Below are 26607 nucleotides of genomic sequence, written 5' to 3' on the forward strand. Positions count from 1 at the left end.
TTAGTCACTAAATTTAATTCAAAAACCTGAAATCATTGGTCCTAGTTTATGCAGTTTTTTTGCATTATTCTGGGTCATACTGTTTGAAACTTGCTCCAGACTTCGGAGTACGGACAGTCTGTTAGTTTAACTTGTTTCCATTTTGAGCATTTCTGCTGCATATTTTTGTCATCATGTGACTTACACCACAAACTAAAGTTGGAGTTTAAGGTTTTAATGTGTAGTATTGTCATGGAAGAGCTTTGTATAATTGTATTTGTCCCCTTTTTTTAATGGAAACTTTTTTTAAAAAGTTGACTTACGGCTGCTGTTTCGGAGCATCCTGAAATTAAAAATATCCCAAGCAGAATGTTAGATTGTTAGACTAGTGAGATAGAATTGACATGCATTCCCTGAAGGCCTTTCTAGGTACATTTTGTCAGTGTGTCTTGTGATTTATAATTCGTATTGTCTTACAGGTGGTTTTTCTTTCTTGAATGCCATTTTCCTTGTGTTCTAGTACAGGCACATCACCACCTGAATACATTATCCCTGAGGAATCCTTGCTAGTCAACAAGCAACAGTGATACTACAATACAACCACCATGGACCCTAAAGTTACCGAAGGCGGGCTGAATGTTACCCTTACCATCCGACTGCTGATGCATGGGAAGGTAAATATTCAGTTTGACTATTACAAGGAGGAATGCAATAATGCTTGTATTTCTGGTGATTGCTGCCAGTAATGAATTAAGTTTTTGAGTTATCTTGGCTTAAGCCATTTAAGATGAAGTGATGTAAAATTCAGGTTGATGCTAATCAATGAGAAGAGTTGGTCAAGAGTCGGGCTCCTAATTTATTTGGGAAGGGTTGCTACACAAGTTGTGTTTACTGGAACTTTATATTCCATCTTGCATATGCCATTTTGTTGACACATAATTGCTGTGACTGAATTGTCAAATAGGTTCACTTGGCTGTCACTTTCACAACAGGAACATGTTGAAATGAATGCATTACTTGAAAATAATAAGTTGAATTCTGGCCACAGCTCAACTATCAACCAGAATATGTATTGCATTACGGCTCATCACAAACCAGTTTCCTGTTTGGCAAAGTTTTTTAGTTAATTATATGGTTGATTTGTGCCATCTTAAAGAATTCCTCTGGTGTCAGATGGGACCCTTGGTGTTAATTTTCTTTTGCCTTGCTTTAGTTCTGTTTGGTGAAGGTGTAACAATAATCTAATCACCAATTGCTCATATAGCAAATGTTGACTTTATAAAATGAAAGAATTGAGCAAGCTAAACGTTTGAAGAGGAACAAATGCAATAAAGCAATTGTAAAAATCACTATTTTAATTTTTTTCGTGCTGTCTGAATTGGCGAAGGTTAAGTAGGGAAATGGCATCTTTTTTTTCGCTGTACTCCATTCTTTTGGAGGTCTAATGCAGTTCTGTTAAATATTGGCTGAGGTCTCAGTCTCCAGACAGCTAGAGACCTAACTATCCAATTCTCCCTGCCCTTGCTCCCTCCAAACCCAAGACATCATCCTGACCTGACGACCACTCTCGCCAATTGCCATCCTACTGTCAACTACGTGCCTTTGTCGGTAACGTCCAAGGATGGTTTGGCACATTTAAACTCTACCAGAATACAACAGCTATTGATGCCTTTTTTTAAAAAAAAAGGCATGTCTTCTACATGGATTTGTTTCGCTGATTTCTTTAAGGATTCATGTGCTGACTAAATTTGGAAGATCCTTGTCCAGAAAAATCTGAAAGTAGGTTGACTTTTTTGTCTGATCAAGATTGGATGCAGTGGCTATGATCGTAACCAACACAAAAACAGAAGTTGCTGGAAGAGCTCAGCAGGTCTAGCAGTGTCTGTGAAGAGAAATCTGTTAATGTTGTGGGTCTGGTGACCCTACCTCGGAACTCAGTTCTCTTCACAGATGTGACTAGTCCTGAGCTTTTCCAGCAATTTGTTTTTGTTATTGAGATCGTAAGGTTTGGCCAAATTATATTTTATCCCCTGTAGCCTTGACTAAGCCAAGTTGATTGCCACTTTAGCATTGTCTTTCTCTATTAGCCTAAAACAAGGATGGCTGAGTACAATAATGTACTTGGAACTAAAGAACCTTTAACACTGGACCTGGCAAGAGTTTTAGAACATAACTCTGATAATTACCAAAGGCATGCAGTGGAGGGGAGGAACTCTTGTCTGCCTGCCTCCTCATTTGAAGGTGATTTAACCTGAAATTTCCAAGTAGGAAATCTTCTTGCCAGATATTATCTCTGCTTTCTCCTTTTTAAGCACTGTTTAACAGTTAGACCTGCTGTGCTGCTTTTGCTAGTTGGTTGCTGATCAACTTAATTTAAATAATTTTGTCTAAGTATTCTGTAGTATTTTCAGTTGATTGGAAATGCTAATAAAAAAGAACATTTTTCCAGGCTTCTGTTAATCTTCATTCAAATTGACCCTTCTGCATGAAGTAGAGCAGCAATGATTTAGTGACTCACCTTTACTATTCCCCTCTCACTGTAAGTTTCTGGGTATGTCACTGCATTGTCTCTTTACCACTTTGTTTTTCCCCTAGCTCATATCATTGGAGGTTATTTCTGGTATCTCAGTGCTCAGTCTCACTCATCTGTCACGTGCTTTCTTGTTTCTATACCAATCTGAAAACACTCCCCCCCCCCCCCCCCCCCCCCCCACAAAAAAAATCTTTACATGATCTATTTTCCTTCCCACCTTCATTAATGCTAATCCCCACATGTTCCTCTCTGGTCATGTCCCTTGACATTTGCAGGAAGGTGAAACTGTATTATGGTTCCTTTTTAAGTATTTGTCTAACAGGGTTTATTTCTTTCTCCAATCCATTGAACTATCATAATTTAACTTAGTCATTCAAATATCAATTAAATATAGTAGCTTGAAGTTTTAGGTTTGAGTAGGGTGTTGTTTAATGAATTTGGTTTCTGCAATATTTTAAAGTGGTAGTTAAAGCATTTATTGAAAATAGCTTGAAGTCTGTTTGAAATGTGCCACAAAAAAACTTGAGTTTAGTAGTGCTGTATTAGAGGAATTGATCACAGGATAAGCGTCACCGTTTTTTTTTCCCCCCTTTTTGATTCTTACAGGAAGTTGGAAGCATCATTGGAAAGGTATTTATTTTACTTTGTACTTGCTGATCTCGCATTTGTGAATGTGATTATGAAATCAAATTCCCAAAATTTGAAAATTAATAGTGAATGCATAAATATTTCAGCTGACGATTCTGATATGTTTGTGGCTGAAGTCTTGTGGCTTTCATAAAATTAATTTTTTGTGATTGCCACGTTTTTTTTCGGGAGGAGCCTTTCTAATCTGTTTTTCTCTACGGCTTAAATATTGTGTGGTTTATTAGTTTGTACCTGTTGTGTACAATAGCCACAGACTTCATACCATATAATTGCAAGCTTGCAGCTGTGCACTGTTTCCAAGTATAAGATGTTGTGCAACGTTACTTGACACTTTATGCCTTGACTTAATATTGTCTGTAGCCACTGCTACCAGATGGATGGATGATAGGATGGCGTGCAACAATGTAAGTGAATAGTTTAAATCCTTTGTATCTCTGCTTTCAGAAAGGTGAAACTGTGAAGAAAATGCGTGAGGAGGTAAGAGAATTTTCACTGATATTCCATTTGAGTTTTTGTACCTTTTTTCTCAAGTAGTTGGATCGGATTTCCTGCTGTAACTTAGACATCTTTTGGCTGTTTCAGAGTGGTGCACGCATTAATATCTCTGAAGGAAATTGTCCGGAGAGAATTGTAACCATCACAGGTCCAACTGATGCGATATTCAAGGCATTTGCAATGATCGCTTTTAAATTTGAGGAGGTAAGATGTGGATTAGTGCAATTGGAACTAGACCAATCCTTCAAAATGAACTACTGTAGCTTGCGCAGGGTTGTCACTTTTGATTTAGTTTTGCTGCAGCTGACAGGAGTGTGCACTTAATGCATATGCACTATAGAGTTCAAAACTAAAGCCAGTGCTATTATGTGAAATTAAAAATTGTTAGCCAAGTTCTCTTAAAAATGATTCTTTGGCCTGTGACGAGTTGGGCAATATGTGTGCATTTCTACCAACTACATTAACACGCATTTCAATTACCTCTACCCTTTTTTAAACTGAGGTTTAAACTAATACATCCCCATTACCTCTGACAGTTTCTACGCTATGAAATTTGAGTTAATGGTTAAAGAGCATGATGTGTTTAAATGCTGCAAACTTTTAAAGATCACATCTGAGATTTAGTACAAAAAATTAATTGTTGGACAGGATAACTTTGGGTAAGACCATAGGTATAAGAGCAAAAGCAGGGTTTTCAGCCCACCAGTCAGTGAGATCATGACTGATCTGGTAAGAGCATAAGAATTGGGGGTAAGAAGAAGCAATTCAGCCCCTTGAACCTGCTCCTGACATTTGATATGGTCATGGCTGATCTCATCTCTGCCTTAACTCAGCTTTTCTGTTCATTCTCCATAACCCATCTACCTGTTACTAGTTTAAAAATCTGTCCATTGCCTCAAATTTATTGAGTCCAAGTATCCTCCATATTCTGGGTTGGTGAATTCCACAGATTTGCAACCCTTTGGACAAGTAGTTTTTCCTCATTTTGTTTTAAATTTGCTACCCCTTAGCTCAAAACTAATGTTCTAGATTGCCCCACATGAGGAATTCTCTCCTTGTCTGCTTTGTCCATCCCTTTTATCACTTATACCTAAATTCGATTTCTCCTCATTTTAAACTTGTATAAGCCTGAACGAATCAATCTTGTAAACCACCTCCGAACTGCCTCTGGTGTGACTGTCCTCCAAGTAAGTGGACAAAAATTGTAAGCAATACTCAATGTGTCTTCTCACTAATGCATTGTACAGTTGCAGCAACACTTTTCTTTTATACTCGTATTTCTTTGGCAATAAATGCCAAAATTCCATTTGCCTTCCTTGTTACCTACTGTACCTGATTAATAGTTTTGTGGCTCGTTCACAAAGATACACCAATCCCTGCGTACGGATGCATGTTGAAGTTTGTGTTGAGAGAATAAATTGCCATTCCGTTCCTGCAACCAAAATGGATAATCTCCCACATACCCATGTCAAACTAATCAGTAAACTTTGACCCATTCGCCTCACCGATCCATGTCCATTTGTAAGTTTGTTTTTACTACTTCATTGCAACTTAGTTTCCCACCTATTTTAGTGTTCCCTGCAAATTTGATTGTCATACTTTGTATCTCCCCATCCAAATCCTGAATATAGATTGTAAATAGTTGGGGTCTGAGGACCAAACCCTGTGGTAGTTCATTAGTTGTGTCTTGCCAACCATTTATCTCAACTCTGTTTCTGTTGGTTAGCCAATCATCTACCTAAGCTAATAAATTTTCCCAACCCCATGTGTTCTTAGCTTGTGTATTAACCTTTTATATGGCACCTTTATCAGGTGCCTGCTGAGGTCTAGATATACTGTTTACAGGATCCCCATCATTTGCATTGGCACGCCTTTGAAGAACTGCAGCAAATCAGTTAAACACAATTTACCTTTCATAAATCCATGCAGCCTCTGGATTGTGTGTTGGTTTTCCAAATGTTTTTATTGTTAATTTCTTCAGAGGCTAACAATTTTCAAATGATTAACTGGTCCATAGTTTCCTACTTTCTACCTCCCTTCCCTTTTGAATGAGGGTGTTATATTAGTAACTTTACAATCCACTGGATTCCCTGCATCCAGGGAATTTTGGAGTATTATAACCAATGGATCAGCTATCTTTGCTGCCACTTCCTTTTTAAGACCTTAGGACACAGACTGTGTCAAGCCCTGAGGACTTGTCAGCCATCAATCCCAATAGGTTGTTGAGTACTTTTTCCCCTAGTTAATTGTTCCACATTCTTCCCTTTCCATAATTTGTTACCTGCTCCTGTTGGGATGGCATTAGTGTCCTCCACTTAAAAACAGAAGAAAAATATTGATTTAGTGACTCTAGCATTTGTGTTCCTTATTATTAACTCCGTAGTCTCATCCTCCAAGGGACCAGCATTCCGTTTAACCGTTCCTTCCCTTTTACCTGCCTAGAAGCTTGTGCTCTCCATTTTATAGTTTGCGCTAGTTTTCTTTCATAATTTACCTTTGCTGTTTTTGTTGTGGTTTGAGTAACCTTTGAGCTTTAAAAGTTTCTCTATCTTCCAGCCTGCCATTCACCTTTGTAATGCGATACATGTTAAGACAAAAAGTAACATTACCTTTAACTTCCCAGCTTAACCATGGATGTTTCTCTCTCTGTCTGTCTCTCTCTCGTGCGCGGGCTCTGTCTCGCGGGCTCTGTCTCGCGGGCTCTGTCTCGCGGGCTCTGTCTCGCGGGCTCTGTCTCGCGGGCTCCCCCCCCCCAATCCTTCTAGAATATATTTGAGTCATACAGCACAGAATCCGACTTTTCAGTCCAAATCATTTCCCAAACTAAACTAGTGCCATTTGCCTGCGTTTGGCCCATATCCCTCAACCTTTCCTATTCATGTACCTGTCTAAATGTATTTTAAATGATGTTACTGCACCCGTATCTACCACTTTATAATTTCCTTTGTAACCATAATCTCCATAATGGCTGTAAAATCATATCAAATTACTTCTATTTGTGCCACCAGTTCTCCTGTTGCATTCCAAACACAACTGAGAGCAGAATTAGGCCATTCAGGCCTTAGAGTCTGCTCTTCCCCCTTCTGCCTTCTCCCCATAAATGATGAGTCCTTTACTAACCAAGAACCTGTCTATCTCTGTCTTAAATACGCTCGATGACTTGGCCTCCATAGTCTTCTCTGATAGTGAGTTCCATAGATTCACCACCCCCTGGCTGAAGAAATTCCTCTTCCTTAATTCTGAAGGGTCATCCCTTCACTCTGAGGCTGTGCCCTCAGGTCCTCGTCTCTCCTAGTGGAACCATCATCTCCATGTACACTGTATCCAGGCTTCTCAGTATTCGAAGTTTCAATGAGATTTCACCTTCATCCTTCTAAACTCCTGAGTACAGTCCCAGAATTCTCAGCTGCTCCTCATTTGACAAACCCTTCATCCCTAGGATCATTCTTGTAAACCTCCTCTCAACCACCTCCAAGGCCAGTATATGCTTCCTGAGAATACAGGGCCCAAACTGCTGTTGATATTTCAAATGCAGTCTGACCAGAGCCTTATACAGTCTCAGCAGTGCAATCCTGCTCTTGTATTGTAACCCTCTCGAAGGAAATACTAAGATTGCATTTGCCTTCCTAAATGCCAGCTGTACCTGCATGTTAACCTGGAGAGGATTCTGAACTAGGACTCCCCAGTTCCTTTTGTGCATTAGTTGGGAACGGTTGCATATCTCCTTAAATTCCTGCCTCTGCTCATCAGCTATCCTACCTTTTTATCTTCCTGTCTGACCCACTACGGCCAAAGCTTTCGTCTTACCGATGGAATTACTTATGTTTAACTTCAGAATGCTATTGTGGGACTCCAGTTTCTTGCCCTTCCATTGAATTTGAAATTCTAGCATTCTATGATCACCCTTCTCTAGCAGAACCTTTACTGAGAGATCATTCAGTAATCCCACCTCTGCACAATTCCAAGTAGAGAACAGCCTGCTCCCTGGTTGGCTCCAAAACGCTGCCCCAAGAAACAATCTTTAATACATTTAATGAACTTTCCCTCAAGGCTGGATATGCCAGTATGATTAATCCAGTTTTTGTGCATATTAAAATCACCCAAAATTATTGCTGTATCTTTTCTTACAAATCCCTCTAGCATTTCCTGGTTTGTACTGTGCCACACAGAAGTGCTTCTCTTTGAGAACCTACAGATTATCCACCAGGGACTTCTTTCCCTTGCTGTTTCTTATTTCTACCCCCAGTGATTCGATGTTTTGAACTTGGTGCTGATATTTCTCACTACAGTATTCATAATATCCTTTACTAACAAAGCTGTGTCACCACCATTTCCTTCCTACCTATCCTTCCGAAACAGCACTAAGTACCCCTGGATGTTCAGTTCCCAAAACTGTTCTTCCTGGAACCATGTCTACCAAAATTGGTGATTGCTACCTCATCCTACCCATTCATCTTTATTTGTTCTGTTAACTCATTAATTTTATTCCAGGTGCTTGTTGCATTCAGATACAAAGCCTTCGTTTGTTCTATTATCACATTTCTCCACTATTGTATGATTCCTTTGCTTCATACACTGCCCTGTTTTTATTTTCAGGTAACAATCAACTTCATTGTTAACCTGCACCCCTATCTTCTCAACTTTGATTTTCTGATTTTCCACACAGTTGAACGCTACACTGCTGCCGCCCCACCCAGCTAAAAAAAATTGTTTAGTTTTAAAGTCCTACCTACAGCCCTAGTTACGCAATTCACCAGGACATTTCCAGAATCTGAGAATTCTTGAAAGTTTACTACCCAGTGCATTTTGGTTCTTAAAACCTTTCCAACCCTCTGGTTGATGACTAGTCTCTGCCAGATTTTTTTTTAAATTTGTTATTATTCTTACCTTCCCTGGTTAACTATGGTTGGCTTATTCCCTTCCTCTCTGAGAAATGTCTTCTGGGGTAATACAGGGTGTAACACCAAAACTGTTTGTTCATAATTTCAGGACATCGATAACTCAATGTCGAATAGTACAGCCACCAGTAAACCACCTGTAACCCTGCGGCTTGTGGTGCCAGCCAGTCAGTGCGGATCACTGATTGGCAAAGGAGGTTCCAAGATCAAAGAAATTCGTGAGGTCGGTTTTTTGCTCCACTTGCATTTGGTTGGTCTGGGAGAGTGTATTTCAGATGTTATACCACTGTTAAATTTTAACAGGATGCTTAGTTGTCATTGCAGCTAATGCCATGCCAATACTCAAACAAGTGGTCAGTTAGTTTGCAGTTGAGCTGCTGTATGATCTGGCCTCATCTGCAAAAAATTGTGGCACTGGATAGCGAAAATGGAATAATTCCAGCCTTCTTTTTTTGTAGCTCCATATATTTGAAGTCCTTAATTGTATCATGAAAACTAATTTTCAATCATTTTCCTTGAGGCGCTCCCTATAAATGCTAACATGTTTTCAAGCTCCTGCTGTAGATAATGGCATGTTTCCAAGGACCCAAGTCCTAACTTTGAGAAATTGCGGCTGGAAACCAAAGGAATGCAGTGCTGCTATTTTTGCTGTTAGTGCTACAGATGTCATACTAAGATAGTGAATGACTCAAGATGATAAAGTATGAGACCAGCTGTGTTAATGGATGGTTTAACATCTGCAGACACACATTATTCCACAGCCCACTATTATTTTGGCTCCTAAGGTAACAAGACCACTTTCTTAATCTACTGCAAGTGAGTTTCATGTAAGGGAAATTACGTTAACCTTAATCATAAAGTCTTATCCCAGTCCAAGAGCCAACTGCTCAATTGTGATAAGACCAGACTGGATTGCTTTCAAATTCTGATAATTTGAGTAGGTTTGGTTATAAACTATTTTAAGATTCATTTTTGTCGAGTAAGGCATTTGTACATTTCAGGAGGCAATGGACTGCACCAAGGGCCTAAGTATTTACCATTGCCTGTCTTGGCTGTAAAGGCTGACTTTTGAGTGACTGGCACAAGTGAACAGCATTGGCCCAAATGGCTGTTATGCCCTCCCATAAAGATGTCTTTCCTGCTTTTTCCACATTGTTTTTGTCTTTTTCTATATTTTTCCTGACTTCGTTTCTGGGCACTCTGGTCAACAAGTTCTTCCCATATACAGACTCTGGTCTGGTCACCTTGAGGTGTCTCCTGCTGATATTCTTGCATTGCAGATACAGGTGATCTGTTGGTTTAGTGCCAGTGTGAACTCTCCACTCAGCTTGTCTTGGAGAACATGTCTATCACCTATTTGGTTCACCACCCAGCCATTGGAGGTATTTACTGACAAAAACAAAACATTCTGGAGACCCCTGTGAGTTGAAGTATTTGCATATCTGCCAGAAAGTCCCCAAAATGTGTCTCGCAACGGAGGTGAAAGCTACTTTTCCTGGTTTGCATAAGTTGTCCATGCTTCATTAAAGTAAAGGAGAATGTTGAGAACAAACTTAATTTATGCGCATCTTGGTATTTTCATATAGGTTGCTGTTGGCCCACACTCAATGTTGATGTTTCAGCTGTGGCCTTGGCAGCCCTGGTCCTAATTTTGTTGTATAGAGATATGTTGCTGGTGACTGATCCATCAAATGTGAAGCTTGTGACAACCCTCAGTGAGGTTGTGTACATTGATGGAAGGTGGCCCATCGCACTGGTCTTCCTGACGCTCATTGTCATTCTAAAGTCCTGCCAAGCCTTGGAGAACAGTGTACAAACTGTTGCAAGTGAACTTCAGCATGGGATGCTTGCACAGCATCATGTGCAAACAGCACCTGTCAGACTAAGTTGATCAGACATTATCTTGGTCATGATGTAATGGAATTAGCTGCTGTATTGATTGAAAAATAATTGATATGTCACTAATAAAGTCCTAACTGGAATTTGTATGTAATTTATGCAATATAAATATAATTATCTTGTGATTGAGGAAGCAATTTAAATTTTTTAAGATTTGTAATGCATTTCTTATCATTTTATTTAGGATTAGAACAAATTGTGCTATGTTTTCCCTATATTTTGAAATGTTGGCCATCTGCATGTTGAGGTGTACAGACTTAATGAAATGCATCATCAACATGACGCAGGCATGTTTCATTAAGCTGACAAAAAGGACTTCCAAATGCAAATTATAGTAAAATAATTGTTCTTTCAGATTCTGGCACCACATCTGTGGCTTTAACCCATGGATTATTTTGTTCATTGCAGTCAACAGGGGCTCAAGTCCAGGTGGCAGGGGATATGCTGCCCAATTCCACTGAGCGTGCTGTGACAATCTCTGGGATGCCAGATGCTATCATCCAGTGTGTGAAGCAAATATGTGTGGTGATGCTGGAGGTAGAGTATAAGGCGAGCATCAGGAGCAGCATATTTTAAGGGGGTCATGGCTGCCTTTTGGGCATTTGTAATACTTTGATATTATAAGCAATTGATGTACCTGAAGATGTCTGATCTGGTTTAGTTTTATATTATAAGTTGTACAATACAAATTGAATGAAAAATTGATTCTGATGTTAATATCAACGTTTCCTCCATACTAAATTCTTCCTCTCATTTTTTTTGGGTAACATTGAATGCAAAAATACAAAATAATGCTGCATTCTAGGTCTTCCATAATTTTGTTTTTACCAATTTTCACCTTTTACTCTTTAAAGTCCATATTGCATATCAGAATAGGAATTCTGTTGTCCTCTGTTACCCCACTGAATTATAAAAAGTTCTATTACTCCTGTAAGCATGAGTAGTCACAATGGTTAGTCATTTCTGGCTGAGTTTCAAAGCCATGGTCTGTAAAAATTAAGAGTTAGACTTGTAGCCAGTTACTTGATGATATTATTCAAGTCTCTGTTCTATTAAAAATGTTGGGCAAAGCTAGGATTAGAAAATTTATACTTTGCAAAAACTGTAGAGCATCTGCAATTTTTCGGCTGGTATTTTCATAGTTAGTGATTATAAGTTGATTTGGGTTGACCTCTGGTTAACACATAGAAACAAGCAAAGGTAGCTGTACTTTGCTCTTTTCAGAATCCAGAACACAATTAGTGTGCATGCGGGTGTTAATAAGCTGGGGCTCTGGCACTGCAATATGTATGAGGAGTGACCCCATTAATAGTCAACCTTAAGATAATGGCATAAGCAGATGATTTTTCTTTTCTTGATAACTCTTCCTTACCAATCTTATTTACAGGCAAGATAGTCCCTGAATAAATTAATTTGCTGTTCAAACGAATAGGTGGATGCAGAACCCCTTTGAATTTTCACTAAACATTTTTAGATCCATCTTGATCAAGAAACTGAGTTATGGAAAATATTTCTAGCAATGACATTGTCACTAGCAGCTACTCTGGTGATTTGGACATCCAGTCACACATGAAGCATTCTCTCAAAGCATCTTTTATTCTCCGGTAAAACGCCTTTCAAAGCTGGACTGACAGAGCTGATTTTATAAATCATAGCATTGGGTGAATTCCTTTCTGTTGCCCTTTTAAAATGTTTAAATATCTTTTTATGGTGCTTGACTTTGAGGTGATGCATGAGGAATGTCATTCCCTTAACTCCACCCAAATTCAAGGAATAATGATGTGACTTTTGTCACAATGTGCAAGCATGTCTTTGAACCCTGGTGATGTATTAAAACCTTAAATTGCTATCCTCCCATTTAAGCAAACCTTTCCTGTGTTTCCTAGCCAATTAGTTGGTCAACACCATACTGGTGTTCAGAGTAAAGTTAGGTGATTTCACGCTAGATACATAATATAAATGGGGCACGTACTTTCAGTCTAATGCTGGAATCCATGAAAGAGAGACTTACTTAACCTGAAATCAGACTTGCCAGTTCTGTAACAAAGTAGGGGTGTAAAATTTAAATAGATTCCACTGTGCAATCACCAAACGTGTCAAGCTATCCTGATTCTCAGATTAGTGGAAGGTGATAAATCATCCTGGAATTATTTTAAAAAGAATTATGATCAGAAAGATTGCAGAATGGAACATACTCACTTCTGCTTGCCCTTCCAGTTTCAAGCACCCTATGAGGAGGCTAGTGTTTTCAAGATGTCAATTGAAGATGGAGCTAATACTGGTTCTGTTTGCATTTTGTCCTTCTGTTCCTCCCATTCTTAGCAAAGTTTTCACCAGTCAGTTTTAAGCAGTAATGGTAAATTGCGGATGATGACTAAGCTGCATTCCAGTTTGGGAATGGAGTATTGGTGTAGAGGAGTTTTTTTCCTTAAAGCTTCAAAGCGTATTTGGAATACCTTTGCCACAGTTCCACTTTATGATTGAGGTGGGGAGCAGCAAACATGCAAAATAAAATCACTTAACAAGACTGGTGAGGTAAGGGGTAATTTGTTGTAAATTAGGGATTATATACCTTTAAATCAATTACATCTTTCACAATTTTCAAGAGTCTTATTTCCAGATTTGATTACTGGATTTTGATGTTTTCCTAAAATTTTCTCTTTATTAAACTGCTAATTATCTTGTTATTTTTGGAAATGCCTCAGTTATCCAAGTTGGCTAAATAAATTCAATTATGTAAATAAGAAGTTATGATCATTAGGAAATAACACCCCTTACTCTGTGACTCTAAAGATAATTGACAGTCCAGCAGAGAAAGTAGCAATGTAATAGTCACCAGATAATGTTGGAAAAGTCTGCGTGGCACTTGATCATTGTTTTATCTGACCAGTGTGTGCTTGGTGTCCCTTGGCATACATTAGATAAGTGTTTAATTTCTCTAATGATGATTTGAAACCTGTTGCAGTTCAAATTTTGTTTAGAAAGCCATCTTATCAAATATAAACTTCTTACATTAATTAAGGGCAAGCTTCAGTTTGATCCATATGGAATAAATTTTGCCAAGGCCTTACCACCACTTACAGCTGTGTTCATTCGCTCGTGGGTAATGGACATTGGTGGCAGGCCAGCATTTGCAGTCAGAGTCATAGAAACGTAAAGCAGAGAAACAAACTTTTCATTCCAACTTGTCCATGCCAACCAGATATCCTCAATGAATCTAGCCCCATTTGTCAGTATTTGGCCCATATACCTCTAAACCCATCCAGATATCAAATGTTGTAATTGTGTCAGTCTCCTCCACTTCCTCTGCCAGCTTTTTCCATACATCCATCGCCGTCTGCGTGAAATGTCCCCTTGGTATGTCTTCAATCTATTCCTTTGGACATTTCCCCTGCCCCAGGGAAAAGACCTTGTCTATATACCCTATCCATGCACCTCATGATTTTATAAACCTCTATACGGTCACCCCTCAGACTTTGATGCTCCAGAGAAAACAGCCCCAACCTATTCACCCTCTCCCTACAGCTCAAACCCTCCAATCACAGCAACATTCTTGTATGTCTTCTGAGCCCTTTAAAGTTTCATGGCATCCTTCCTATAGCAGGGTTACCAGACTTGCAGACGGTATTCCAGAAGTGGCCTAACCAGTGTCCTGTACAGCCTGAACATGACCCCTCAAATCTTGTACTCAACACACAGTCCAATAAAGGCAAGCACGCCAATGCCTCCTTCACTATCCCGTCTATCTGCGATTCCATTTTCAAGGAACTGTGATTTGCTCTCCAAGGTCTGTATGTTCAGCAGCACTCTCCACTTTATTGCCTGTCCTTAGTTGCTCTTGTTGCACTTTTCATTCAGATCTCTTGATTTGTTGACAGATTTGCTTGCTGGCAAGTTAAACACATTTACACCTCATTGCATCCAGTGACCAAACCAGGCACTTGTGCAGTGGGCATAAGTTCTGGTCCAGAGTAAACCTGTCTCCTCTTTTGTCTTAACCTCAGTACCTCCAACATTCTGGCTATTTATTCCCTTGTGTTCAGTTGTCACCTATATCTGCAGCATCTCATTAGTCAGTTAATGTCAAACAATTGGTAATCTTTGTAAGCTCATACAAAGCAAATACCATGTGGAACGGAGTTGAGACTAATCTCATTTTATTTAGGAATTTTACATTTGACAAGATGGATTTTATTTTGCATAGTGTTTGAAAATCTAATGAGCTTCCACTTCTGCAGCCTCGCAAATTTGGAGTCTGTTAGATCCGGTTGCATTGACAATGTATGCTGCCCATGCATTTTCTGTTAATCTGTTCTTTGTGTCTGAAATGTGATTTTTGGAGTAAGAAAAGATGAGTACAATGTAGCTTTTCCAAAACTTTTTATTGGGATTGGTGGGATTGATGCATGATGGAATGAAGAGGTTGATGTTTCTGAATAACTTTTTAAGTACTTATGGGGAAATAACAGTATATCGCAAAATGTTAAATCGTTTATTCTGTTTAACTAACATTGTTAGATTTTCTATGAATTTTTTTAATGAAAAGTAGAATTTTTAGATGCGTTTTATAGTAGGCTAAGATGGTATACTGCCATTATAAAAGTTTGCAATTATTGTTTGTTCTGTTTTGTGATTAATTGAATTTACCTCTTTATTTTTTCAGAAATGAATTGAACCTGTTCTAATGCTGTTTCTAACATGCTTTCCCTGTCCCTCCTAGTCCCCACCGAAAGGTGCCACCATCCCCTACCGCCCAAAGCCCGCCTCTGCCCCCGTCATTTTTGCAGGTGGCCAGGTAAGAGCAGATCCCCTCTCGGCCTCCGCAGCCAACCTCAGCCTCTTACTGCAGCACCAGCCACTGCCTGTTAGTGCATTCAGGTTTCTCATCTTCACTTGCATGTTGTATCCTAATGGCCACTGAACCGTGTCAGAAACTGCTTAGAAGACTGTGCGTGTGGTTTTGTGTGAGCATGCATGTGCGCCTGTCTGTCTATTCATGCTGCCACTGAGTTTATACACATGTACGTGTGACAGTATTCTTGAGTAGCTTCAGAACATCCCGAATGTGCAGCTTGTCTCAGCAAAGTTATTGTCTCCATGTTGTATCACTCACCTCCTACTTTGAAATCAAAAACCTTTCAAGCCATTTAAAAAGTCTCTCATTGACATTTGATGCTATTAATTTAAGCCACTGACTCTGACTTCATGATTTCTCACCACTTAACTGGATAGTAAATGAAATGGTCTACTGCCTGAGTTCCTGACTGAGATGTTTTAATTTAATAATCAGTTTTTAAGAGCCATAGAATTATCCGAGTGGGGGACAAAACTTTGCAACTGAAAAGGAATTCAGAAAAATGTGTTTTTTTTTGCAATCCGTTCACATTTGTCAGTTGTTTAAGGACCAGAGTAGTTTGTGGTTGTAAGTTCCCAGTGTTTTTACTTCCAGCCATTTTATCATGCATGATACCATTTGGAAGTTAGATGACTTGCCATGGAATTAGAAGAACTGCTTTGTGTTTTGAATCTGTACTTTGCCAGTAGGGCTACAGATAATTACAGGTATAGAATTTATATTACAAAAAGTCCATTCAGACCAAGCTGTCAGTTTTGCCATTTTTGCTGTTCTAAAGTAAATCACTGGCCTGTTATTGCAGAGAGCGGAGTTAAGTTGTGTACCAGAAAAGCATAGGGAAATGGAGAAGAGGTTTTTAGATTTGAGGAGGATAATAACTAGTTATGTTTATTCTAGGAATAAATTAGACCATTTGAAAAAGCCGTTTGTGTAAGAAACAAATTCACAAATACAACAAATATTTTCCATTTAAATGAAATCTTTCAGTGCAGTTATCCACTTGCAGCAGAAACAGTTTCCCCCCTCCACATATAATGCAAAGATTTTTGGAAATGATGGCCCATTTCTGAAAGGCCATTGTTTTGACACACTTACATAATGGGCTGGCAATATTATTGTATAATGACTGTATATTCACATGTTAACCTGGCAGAAATAATTTTACCTAAATTGAAGATTGCTGTTCATGGTAAGTTGTGTTTCCGATCTCCAATTTGGACTTTTTATATTGGGCCGACTACTTCAGAACGTTTTCTGCTTTTATGATCAACTTTTTTTGTATGTAATTTTGGTCTTCAAACTTGAATATCTTGCTCTTTTTCTTTTAGTATCTATTATATGTGCATAGTTCTTTAATAGCTAAAAGTAAATCAAATGCTTTTACATTAGAGTGAATGCTAGCCCTATAACCGGACTGCACTGACTCCAGAAAAGTTGGACGCGCGGTTTAGATTTGTCTTTGCCGTTTGAAAAAGAATATCAAATAGAAGGAGCAACGAATTGACGTGGGATCAGGATAGTGAGTTGTCAAATAGTGATTGAGGGTTGAGAGAGCATGGCCAGTTTGAATTGGAATTGGAACTGACCAATTGAATTGCAGTAGCTTTTAGTTAACGTCACTTGACCGTGTGAAATCCCTACTGTCTTTGCTAAGATGGCAGTCAAAGCAGCTATCTAAAAGGTAAGTGTTTGATTATGTAATTGTTAATTACATAAAGGTAATTGGTGTTACATAGCAGATACAATATTGTGACTTCCTGAAATGTGTGCAAGTGAGATTGGAAAAATGGTGGTGCTGCGTCAGGACCAATATTGAGACTTAAGTGTAGACACTTCAATTACCTGCATAATGTATGCTTTCCAAAAAATATTGAAAATCTCAACCTGTTTTAGGAGAAGCTACATGCTGAAGGTGCACAGTTTATAAGCAAATGCTTCCTGCACCCTCCTCTTTCAATATTCTTGTTCATGCCAGAGCCATTTATGGCTGTACAACAGTATTGACCTATATAACTTAACATGATAATAAACTGATCACTAGCATAAAACAAGCACGTTACTCTTTTATATCAATAAGTACTTTCAGTCCTAGTATCCAGTGATTTTTTTTTTTAAACTCCTTGTTAGTCACTGCAGTCTTTTCCAAGATTTGCTGGGTCATATTTTGATGCTGATAAATCAATTCCAAACTATGGTGTTTTAGTCTAGGCTCTTCTCCTTGGAGCAGCTTCTTCTGAAAGTTCTGCAGCACGTGTTGTAGCAACTTTGCATGAGAGCTGCTATTTCACATCTTAGTTCACAACTGTCTCTACTTGACACAATTTTGATATTTATCTTTATTAAAACAAAGTAATGATAATGATTAAATTACGATGTCAAGATTGCACCATCAATGCTATGACTGCAGAACATTTGTTTGACAATCCACACTGTACCCTAGAATGTTCTTAAATGTGCAAAAAAGGTAGATTGACCATATACATAGTCTCAGGGATATGGACAACCTGTTAGAATGTCTGTGTCTGTACGTACATTATCAGAGACTTGAGTGCAAAGCTAGCTTTGCACTCAGTTATTGTGAAAACTATTAGGGCTTCCTTCCTTTTAAATGGATGTTTACAAGATGTGGCTCGGTAATTTTCAGTGCTTAATGGTTCCAGTTCAAATAATAATCCAATTCAATACTGCTGGCGCACAAATGTGCAACTGGCTAATGCCTTTTAAGTAACAGCTCAGTCTGATAAGATATGTAGGTTTTAGCAACCCAAGAAAATATTGCTGTTTTCTGAATTAAAATGGATATTGAGTAATTAACTGTTTGCTCATGTTTCTTCATCCTGTGCTTTGTCTTTTTCCAGCTCAATTTCTGTCAATAAGTGTTTTTGCATGCTTTTCTCTTTTAAAATTATTGGATAAAACCTTTGCTGAGACAACATGTATTTCAGAGTAGGCAATTTAGATGCAGGTCAGGTGCTTGCAGTGGTGCTATTATTTATCAAACATGGAACTTCTGAAGAAGATTTCTCTTTCATTTCACTTCTACAGGCCTATACAATTCAGGGACAGTATGCCATTCCACACCCAGATGTGAGTTTTCTCCCCCCCCCTTTCTATCCTAATTGTGACTTCAAATGAAAAATAAAATGCATTGTATGTACATTATTATTAATGAATACTAATAATGAACTGTTCTATTATGATTTCATTAGTAAAGTTGTCTATGTATTTGTGACTTCTAATAACTTTTTAACTGACCATTTTGTTATATTGTAGTAATGTTTTACAAGCGTATTTGATGGAAAATAAGTGTCACTTCCTTAATTAATTCCTGGTACTCACCTGTGGGGATAAATGTTTCTAAACAGTTGTATGGCTATTTTTCATCAGAGAATTCCATTTAAACTTAAGTTACTTAGTATCTCCCAATAAAATGATTGATATTGCTTCTGGCCTCATGAACTGAAATGAATGTAGCGCCTTCCTTATTGAACATTGCTGTTCCTGGCAACAACAAAAAGAACTAAGCACCTGCACCCCTCGATACCCGTGTTCAGCAACACACGCCAGAGCCCTATTAACTGTCTAAATTCTGACCTGATTTGCCTTAATGAAATGCAACACCTCACATTTATCTAAATTGAACTCCATCTGCCACTCCTTAACCCATTAGCATCTGACCAAGGTCCTGCTGTGCACTGAGATAACCTCCTTCGTGTCCACTGCACCAATTTTGGTGTCATCTGCAAACTGACCATATCTCCTATATTCACATCCAAATCATTTGTATAACTGATAAAAAGCAGTGCACTCAGCACTGATTCGTGTGGCACACCACCACCACCCTCTGTCTCCTACCTTCAAGCCAATTTTGTATCTACTTGGCTAACTACCTCTGGCTTCCATGTGACCTAAGTTTGATAATCAGTCTATCATGTGGAACCTGGTTAAATGCCTTGAAGTCCAGATGGACAATGTCTTCTGCTCTACCCTCCACCATTGTTGTCACTACATCAAAAACTCAATCAAGTTAGTGAGAAATGATTTTCCCCACACACAGCCATGTTGACTCTGCCTAATCAGTCCTTGCCTTTCCAGATGCACGTAAATCATGTGCGTCAGAATCCCCTCCAATCTACCCACCACTGACGTCAAGCTCATCAGTCTAGTTCCTCGGCTTTTCTGTTCCATATTTTTGAAAATAATGGCACCATGTTATCCAACCTTCATTCTTCGGCACCTCACCCATGCCTGTTGATGATACAAATGCTCGTCAGGGGGCTTAGCGATCACTTCCCTAGGTTCCCTCAAAGTTCTGTGATACACCTGATCAAGTCCTGGGGATTTATCCACCTTTATGTATTTTAAAATGTCAAGCACCACCGCTTCTATAAAAGGACACTTTTTAAGGCATCACTATTTCCCAAAATTCTCTAGCTTCTACGTCCTGCTCCACGGTAAATACTGATGCAAAATACTTGTTTAGTACCTCATCCCGTGGTTCCACATGTAGAAGGCCTTTTTGATCCTTAAGGGAACCTGTTCTCTCCATAGTTACTCTCTTTCCCTTTAATGTGTTTGTAGAATCTGTTTGAATTCACTTTAACTCTATTTGCCAAAGCTATTTCTTGTCCCATTTGTGACCTCCTGATTTCCGTCTTGCGTGTACTCTTTCTGCCCTTACGCTTCCAGGGATTCATTTGGTCCTAACTGTCTGAATCTGACGCACCCCCTTTTTTCTTGACCAGACCCTCAATTTCTCTAGTCATCCAGCATTCCCAATACCTTCCAGTCTTGTCCTTCACACTAACAGGAACATACTGTCTCTACACTCTCGCTATCTCATTTTTAAAGGTCACTCACTTGTCCCATTATCGGCAAAATACCTCTCCCAATCAACTTTTAAAAGTTCTTGCCTAATACCCTCAAAACCTGCCTTACTCCAATTTAAAATTTTTAGATCAAGTCTATTCTTTTATGAAAGTACTTTAAAACTAACAGAATTGCAATCACTGGCCCCAAAATGCTCCCCTGCTGATACCCAAGTCACTTGCCCTGTGCTTATTAATTGATGCTAACAGTAATTTTTTTTCGCATAACTTGCCAACTTAGAAAATACAAAAAGATAGCATTTATCTTGAGAGAATTACTGCATTTTAGTAAAGTTTACATCTCTTCTCAGCGGCACATTGTTGCATTTATTTTAATCTCAGCTGGTTAAACATGAGACACCTGAAATTCTAGAAAGGCCTTGAAATTTATGCATCTGAAGCTAGCCTGAAAAGATTCAAGATCGCATTGCATATCAGATTGTTTCCTGGTCATGTTGGAATGTGGCTTGTTATTGCTTTGTACCCAGAGCCTACCCCAGGACCCTGCTAGCTCCATATTAAATGTCTTCAACAGAATAAGACATGAGCGAGATTTCAAACATTGGATCCTCTGGACGTAACATCTTGTAAACATCTTGAACCTAGTAGAATAAATAATATATTACCTTGATTTAGGAACGATGGGATTTGGGCCCAAACAGCCACCTCTGCAAATTCAGTATCAGTTCGATTCCTTTCTGTTTGTAACACAAATAAGTGTTACTTTCATAATTGCACCATTGTGCTCGGTAATCAGTGGTTATAAACTTCTAACCATGCAGATGTGCCCTGAAAGTTTACCGCAGCGTGGTAAAATTAGCAACCTGTCCATTTTGGTTAAAGTGCTTCTTACGTTGTGACTGAGTCTCAGTGTTCTCCAATCGTACATCTACCATTGTGGTGAATTCCTTTTGATGTCAGCGATATTGGATGCTCTAATCTTGTGGCCACACCGACATGAGGTCCTTCAATTCTCAGTCAGACAGCAAGGCAGAATGTCTCGTGGTATGGGAGCATCGCACCTCTGACACTGGCCATCTTGCTCCACAGGATGCATGCCTCCTGTCGGCTGAGTATAAAGCAACACTGGCGTCGACGTTGTGGAGAAGTCCGCAGCTTACTCAGCCGTCCTCCCAGCTGACGGAACCTGCGTGGAGACCTGAGTCCTTGAGAGGAAAAATGGAATTAAAAAACTGTAATGAAGAATCAGGAACCTGGGGTATGTTTGAGTCCCACCCAAGGCTGACTCTCCTGTCTCTTGTCATGCAGGTATCGGTAGCTCTCAGATAAGGCACCAGATGAAACCTGGCTTGCTGACCTCCACTTTCAGAAAGACCTCAGCAACTTTCTGGCTGGCTCAGAGCTGAGGGTGAGCCTTCACTTCCTCTTGTCTGCCAGGAGAAATTCCCAGATACTTGTACCAGTCTTCCCGATCAGATCCTTTTGATATGGAGAGACATTAAGAAAGAGTGGGACCCAGAAAGTTTGCAATTTTAAAAAGCATCTTATTTTCCATCAAATTAAGTGTTTGCCATGTTGCTGCATGGTTCATTGTTTACTGCCTTTTTTTTTCTTTAAAAGTAGTGTTTGTGTTTATTGTACAGTAATCAGTTAGTTCTAATTTCCCCTCCTACCCCCAGCAGTTGACCAAGCTTCATCAGTTGGCTATGCAGCATACCCCCTTTACTCCCCTTGGGCAGACCACCCCTGGTTTCCCTGGTACGTACCCACAGTGCCCTATTCAGCTCCTTTTCTTGGCACCTCTGTTTTCTCTACTTATCTCTTTTTCTCTCTCTCTCATAGTTTTTAAAATAAATTGGAATGGATGTATATTCAGTGTTTTGAGGTTTAACTTTTTTCTTAACTAGTGAATTTGTAAATTAAGTTAATTTCTCATTTTTCTATTATTAACTTTGCTACAAAAGAATGTGATGGTATAGTTTTTTGTGGATCAGTTTCTCAATGCCCAAGTTAAATTATTAATCCAATGTTATCTGTACTACTATCAGCCTCAAGGTGAAGGATTATTGAATTTTATCGTTCCGTGTCTGTAAAATTCTACCATTTATTCTTATTGGTAGAACTTGAAAGATCAGAAGATTTACCTTCATTTGGCAAATGGTTTAAATTTTTAATTTACAAACCCAGTGGTTCATCCTTTCACAAAGGCATAAGTGTCTTGATGCTGAAGCTAATTTGCAACTTGTGGAAAAACAGCTGCACACATTTATCATGATTTTCACAAATTTTACGTGTCTCATGTATAAATAGTCTGGCAAGTACAAAAGAGTAGTTAAATAAAAACAAATGATTTCACCTCAACGCATTTAGCTGGGTGTTTGTTTTACAAAGGTTTTGAAGTAAAGATAAATAGGTGACATAAGTTGTGTTTTGATAGCCAGGATTTTTGCTCAGCATGAAAGTTTTTCCACGCTGAGAATTTCCAGTAAATGTGCAAGTCTGATAGTCTAAGGCATTACAAGTGGTAAATATACTTTCTACATAATGAAAGAAATCACAGGAGGTGATAGTTTATCATTCAGTCATACTTTGCTCAAAGTTGTATACGTTGCATCCTTGCTTCACATCTGAAGAATCTAAAGATTATTAAATTTTATTCATTCACATAGAACATAAAGTACAGCACAGTACAGGCCCTTTGGCCCGCGATGTTGTGCCGTAGAATAATCTTAATCCAAACATAAAATAACCTAACCTACATTCCCCTCAATTCACTGCTGTCCATGTGCATGTCCAGCAGTTGCTTAAATGTTACTAATGACTCCGCTTCCATGACTACCACTGGTAAATTATTCCATGCGCTCTCAACTCTGGGTGAAGAACCTCCCTCTGTCTCCTCTATACCTTCTTCCTAACACCTTAAAACTATGACCCCTCATGGCAGTCAATCCTGCCCTGGGGAAAGGTCTCTGGCTAGCGACTCTACATGATTTGGCTATCACTGACATGCCCAGCATCTGCACTTGTCCCGAGTTGCCCTTCAATATGGTGAGCAGTCTTTTTGGCCAGTTACCCATGTACCTGTTGTTGAAAAGAACTATCATCATAGCCCCACGGGACTGCCCTTTCCTCATTCTCTTGTAAATGTTTCATTGTCAAATATTTATCCACGTCCCTTTTAAAAGGGTGTTATGGCTTTTTGTAATCGTGTAATGCGTTATTTTACAGTAACTCAAGAGTTTAATCTTCAAACTTTAGCAAAGACCCCTTGAGACCATGGTATATTCACAATTTCCATAGATTAAGCTAATGGCTAGATGACAAGATACAGCCAGAAGCCCAATAAATATTGATTTTATATATCATAATCTAGATAATTAGTCTTTTTCATTATAGTTAATTGTATTAAATTTTGCCTGTCACTTTCCTTACTGCCTTATTTGTTCTGTATTTGGGAATGAAATCAAAAATAGTGCAACTGGAATTTCCCTTTTTTTTTAATGAATTCAAATGCACAGGGAAAGAATATGTCAGGTTTTTGTGTAGATTTGTAACTTGGGTTGTGGATGTTGTGGTTGGTTGGCTCACCAAGCTGGTTCATTGTTCTGCAGGTGTTTTATTACCTTGCTGGGTAATATCAGTGCTGCCTCCAATGAAGCGCTGTTGTTTTCCCACCTGGTATTTAAACACTCGGGTCCATTCAGCTGGATTACTTCACTTCCAGTTTTCTTTTGCAGTGGAGTGTATATATAGGGTCTAATTCTGTGTGTTTATTGATGGCCTTCTCAATGGAGAACCAGGCTTCTCGGAATTCTTGTGCTTGGCCTGGTGGTTTTCCTTATCCATATGGATGGATGGTTGTGTCTTTTTGTTTCTAGTTCATGTTTGTGTACTCTTGTGGCAGAGACAAGCACAGGAATTCCTAGAAGCCTGGCTCTCCACTAAGAAGGCCATCAACAAACACACAGAATTAGACCCTACATATACTCCACTGCAAAGGGAAACCGAAAGTGAGGTAATCCAGCTGAATGGACCCCAGAGTTTAAATACCAGGCGAGAAAACACAACAGCGCTTCATCGGAGGCTGCATTGATGATGTTACCCAGCAGGGTAATGAAATGCCTGCGGAACAACAAACCAGCTCAGTGAATCAACCAACTAACCCGAACAAGAAAGAATGTGATTTGACAAGTTGGGATTTCTTCCATCATGCTTTGATTGTGCTCACCCAACAGTCATCTTCCACAAGCAGGCTTTCATTCCCAAAAACTGAAACTTGCCTGTTTTCCACATAACATATTGGAAGTACCAGAACTGAAGGCAAGCAATTTACTTTTCATTACTGGAAATGGGAGAGGATTTCAGTATGAACACAGTTCAGTTCAACTACCAATTGATTTTTGAGAACGATAAAGCTTTACTCAATGTCACATGTTTAAATAACATTCGGAGAGCAAAACAAAAGATTTTTATCTTACGTCCAGCTTAAAAATATCACATTTGAACACTTCCATCCAACCTCAATTGAGGGACAGAAGCACCATCGGAGTTCAACCTATGACGTGACTGTCACTCAAACTACAGAACTATATGATCCTATTTCAAAAGAAACCATTTATGTCAACAGTATTAGTTTTAAGACAATTGTGCATGTGTTAAGCCGGGGAAACTCTAACCGGTAACAAAAGCAAAGTTGTTCAATCTGCTCTGAAGCTAACGTTTAAACTCCAGGCAATTGCTATCTAATTATTTCATTGAAGACTTGATCCAGATGGATTTTGGAAAATCTAACAAAAAGCTGCCAGAATTTCCATTAAAGATAAAATCCAGCAATTGGCCTCACTCTAGTTTAACTTGTAGAATTGATTTTATAGTTAAAAGGATTTGCTTCTCTGTCATAGGAGCCCATAAACAAATCATTAGTTATTAATACATTGAATGGTACATTCAATTTTTGGACCCCTGTATCTGCAGCTCTATATTTAATTTGATGGCTATGGAACTGACTGACTTCTGTCTCAGCAATTCTTGACATGGCTATTGCAAAACATATCAAAGCAGGTTTGTGCTGAACCTTTGAAAGAAGCACTTCTGATGTAGACACCTTAACATCATCCAAGGATGATGCATTGGAAGTGGTCGTGAAATTTTTCAAGGTCCAAGAAATTTTTCAGTTGCATCTGTACTATTCACTCCTTGTACCTCTTTCAAAATTTGAGATAAATTGGACAGCTGAGAAACAAATTTTCTTTTTGTGCCCTTCTTCCTATATGTAAAACCAGTAAACCATTTGTCTGCTAGGGAGCTGAATGCTTTTGTGAAAATCATGAGAATGAGGGTCTGGTTTGTTTATAGCAAGAGAAACTGGTCACTGACCAACCATAACAGATCTGGGAACAAAACTAGCTTTGTAGAACTCATTCATGTGCAAGGAGAGAGGATTGCATTGTTTATATCTCACGTATGTTGTCCATTGCTAATAACTTATTTTCACATTTACTTAGGTTTGGATGCCAATCCCCCGGCCAGTACTCATGAGCTCACCATTCCCAATGATGTAAGTTATTTCCTTTGGGTAATTCCTGATTATAGAGCTATCGTCTTGATTCTGGTGTCCAAAATCATGACTTATTCCTATTTCTTCCCTTTCAAAATGTATTATCCCAAACCACTTCAGTCTGTTAGGGGCCCATGGAAGAGTTTCTGCAAACTCAGAAACTACTTTCTAAGGAACTTGGAGAAAGCGCTGTAATAAATTATATTAATTGCTCTGGTATCAAATAATTTAAAGCTAAATGTCCACATTCTAATAAATATAAAATCTTCGATCTTTCTACATGAGAGATTCTGTCTTTATTATTCTGCTCAAGCATCAGGAAGAAAATTTGATCTTATTGCATAAATGTCATACAAGCTCTCTAGGCCACAAGTCCCCATTGAGAGGTAATGCAATGCATTTTGTGCAGTGAAGGTTAAATAAATTAGGTTGATTCACTTATACATATGAAAGTGTCTAAAATTTTGTTTTTTTTAGCTTTTGTGGGATGTAGGGACTCACCTAGCTAAGCAAGTATTATGTCTCCCCCCCCTCCCCCCCTGCCCCCCTCCCCCCCTGCCCCCCTCCCCCCCTCCCCCCCTCCCCCCCTCCCCCCCTCCCCCCCCCCTCCCCCCCCCTCCCCCCCCCTCCCCCCCTCCCCCCCCTCCCCCCCCTCCCCCCCCCTCCCCCCCCTCCCCCCCCTCCCCCCCTCCCCCCCTCCCCCCCTCCCCCCCTCCCCCCCTCCCCCCCTCCCCCCCCTCCCCCCCTCCCCCCTCCCCCCCTCCCCCCCCCCTCCCCCCCCTCCCCCCCTCCCCCCCCCTCCCCCCCTCCCCCCCTCCCCCCCTCCCCCCCTCCCCCCCCTCCCCCCCTCCCCCCCTCCCCCCCCTCCCCCCCTCCCCCCCTCCCCCCCTCCCCCCCTCCCCCCCTCCCCCCCT

The 26607-nt window shown here is 39.5% G+C and overlaps 1 protein-coding gene across 16 annotated transcripts; it reads left to right on the forward strand.

Annotated features, from left to right (window-relative positions):
- Positions 1-499: 499 nt before the first annotated feature.
- On the forward strand, positions 500-25903 carry LOC125454445 (poly(rC)-binding protein 3). 16 transcript variants are annotated; one of them, XM_059644366.1, is made up of 10 exons: positions 500-653; positions 3119-3142; positions 3605-3637; positions 3743-3859; positions 8645-8776; positions 10861-11001; positions 15173-15316; positions 18353-18394; positions 21226-21394; positions 25641-25903. In XM_059644366.1, exons 1-10 carry the CDS (start codon positions 585-587, stop codon positions 25886-25888), a joined length of 1119 nt encoding a protein of 372 aa, XP_059500349.1. In that variant the 5' UTR covers positions 500-584; the 3' UTR covers positions 25889-25903. The 16 variants fall into 16 exon arrangements, with proteins under 16 accessions (XP_059500349.1, XP_059500354.1, XP_059500355.1 ...); XM_059644371.1 differs by lacking the exon at positions 21226-21394 and adding an exon at positions 21816-21894; XM_059644372.1 differs by lacking the exon at positions 21226-21394 and adding an exon at positions 21819-21894.
- Positions 25904-26607: the final 704 nt, after the last annotated feature.

Source organism: Stegostoma tigrinum, unplaced genomic scaffold (assembly GCF_030684315.1).
Source record: "Stegostoma tigrinum isolate sSteTig4 unplaced genomic scaffold, sSteTig4.hap1 scaffold_765, whole genome shotgun sequence".
NCBI classification, from domain to species: domain Eukaryota; kingdom Metazoa; phylum Chordata; class Chondrichthyes; order Orectolobiformes; family Stegostomatidae; genus Stegostoma; species Stegostoma tigrinum.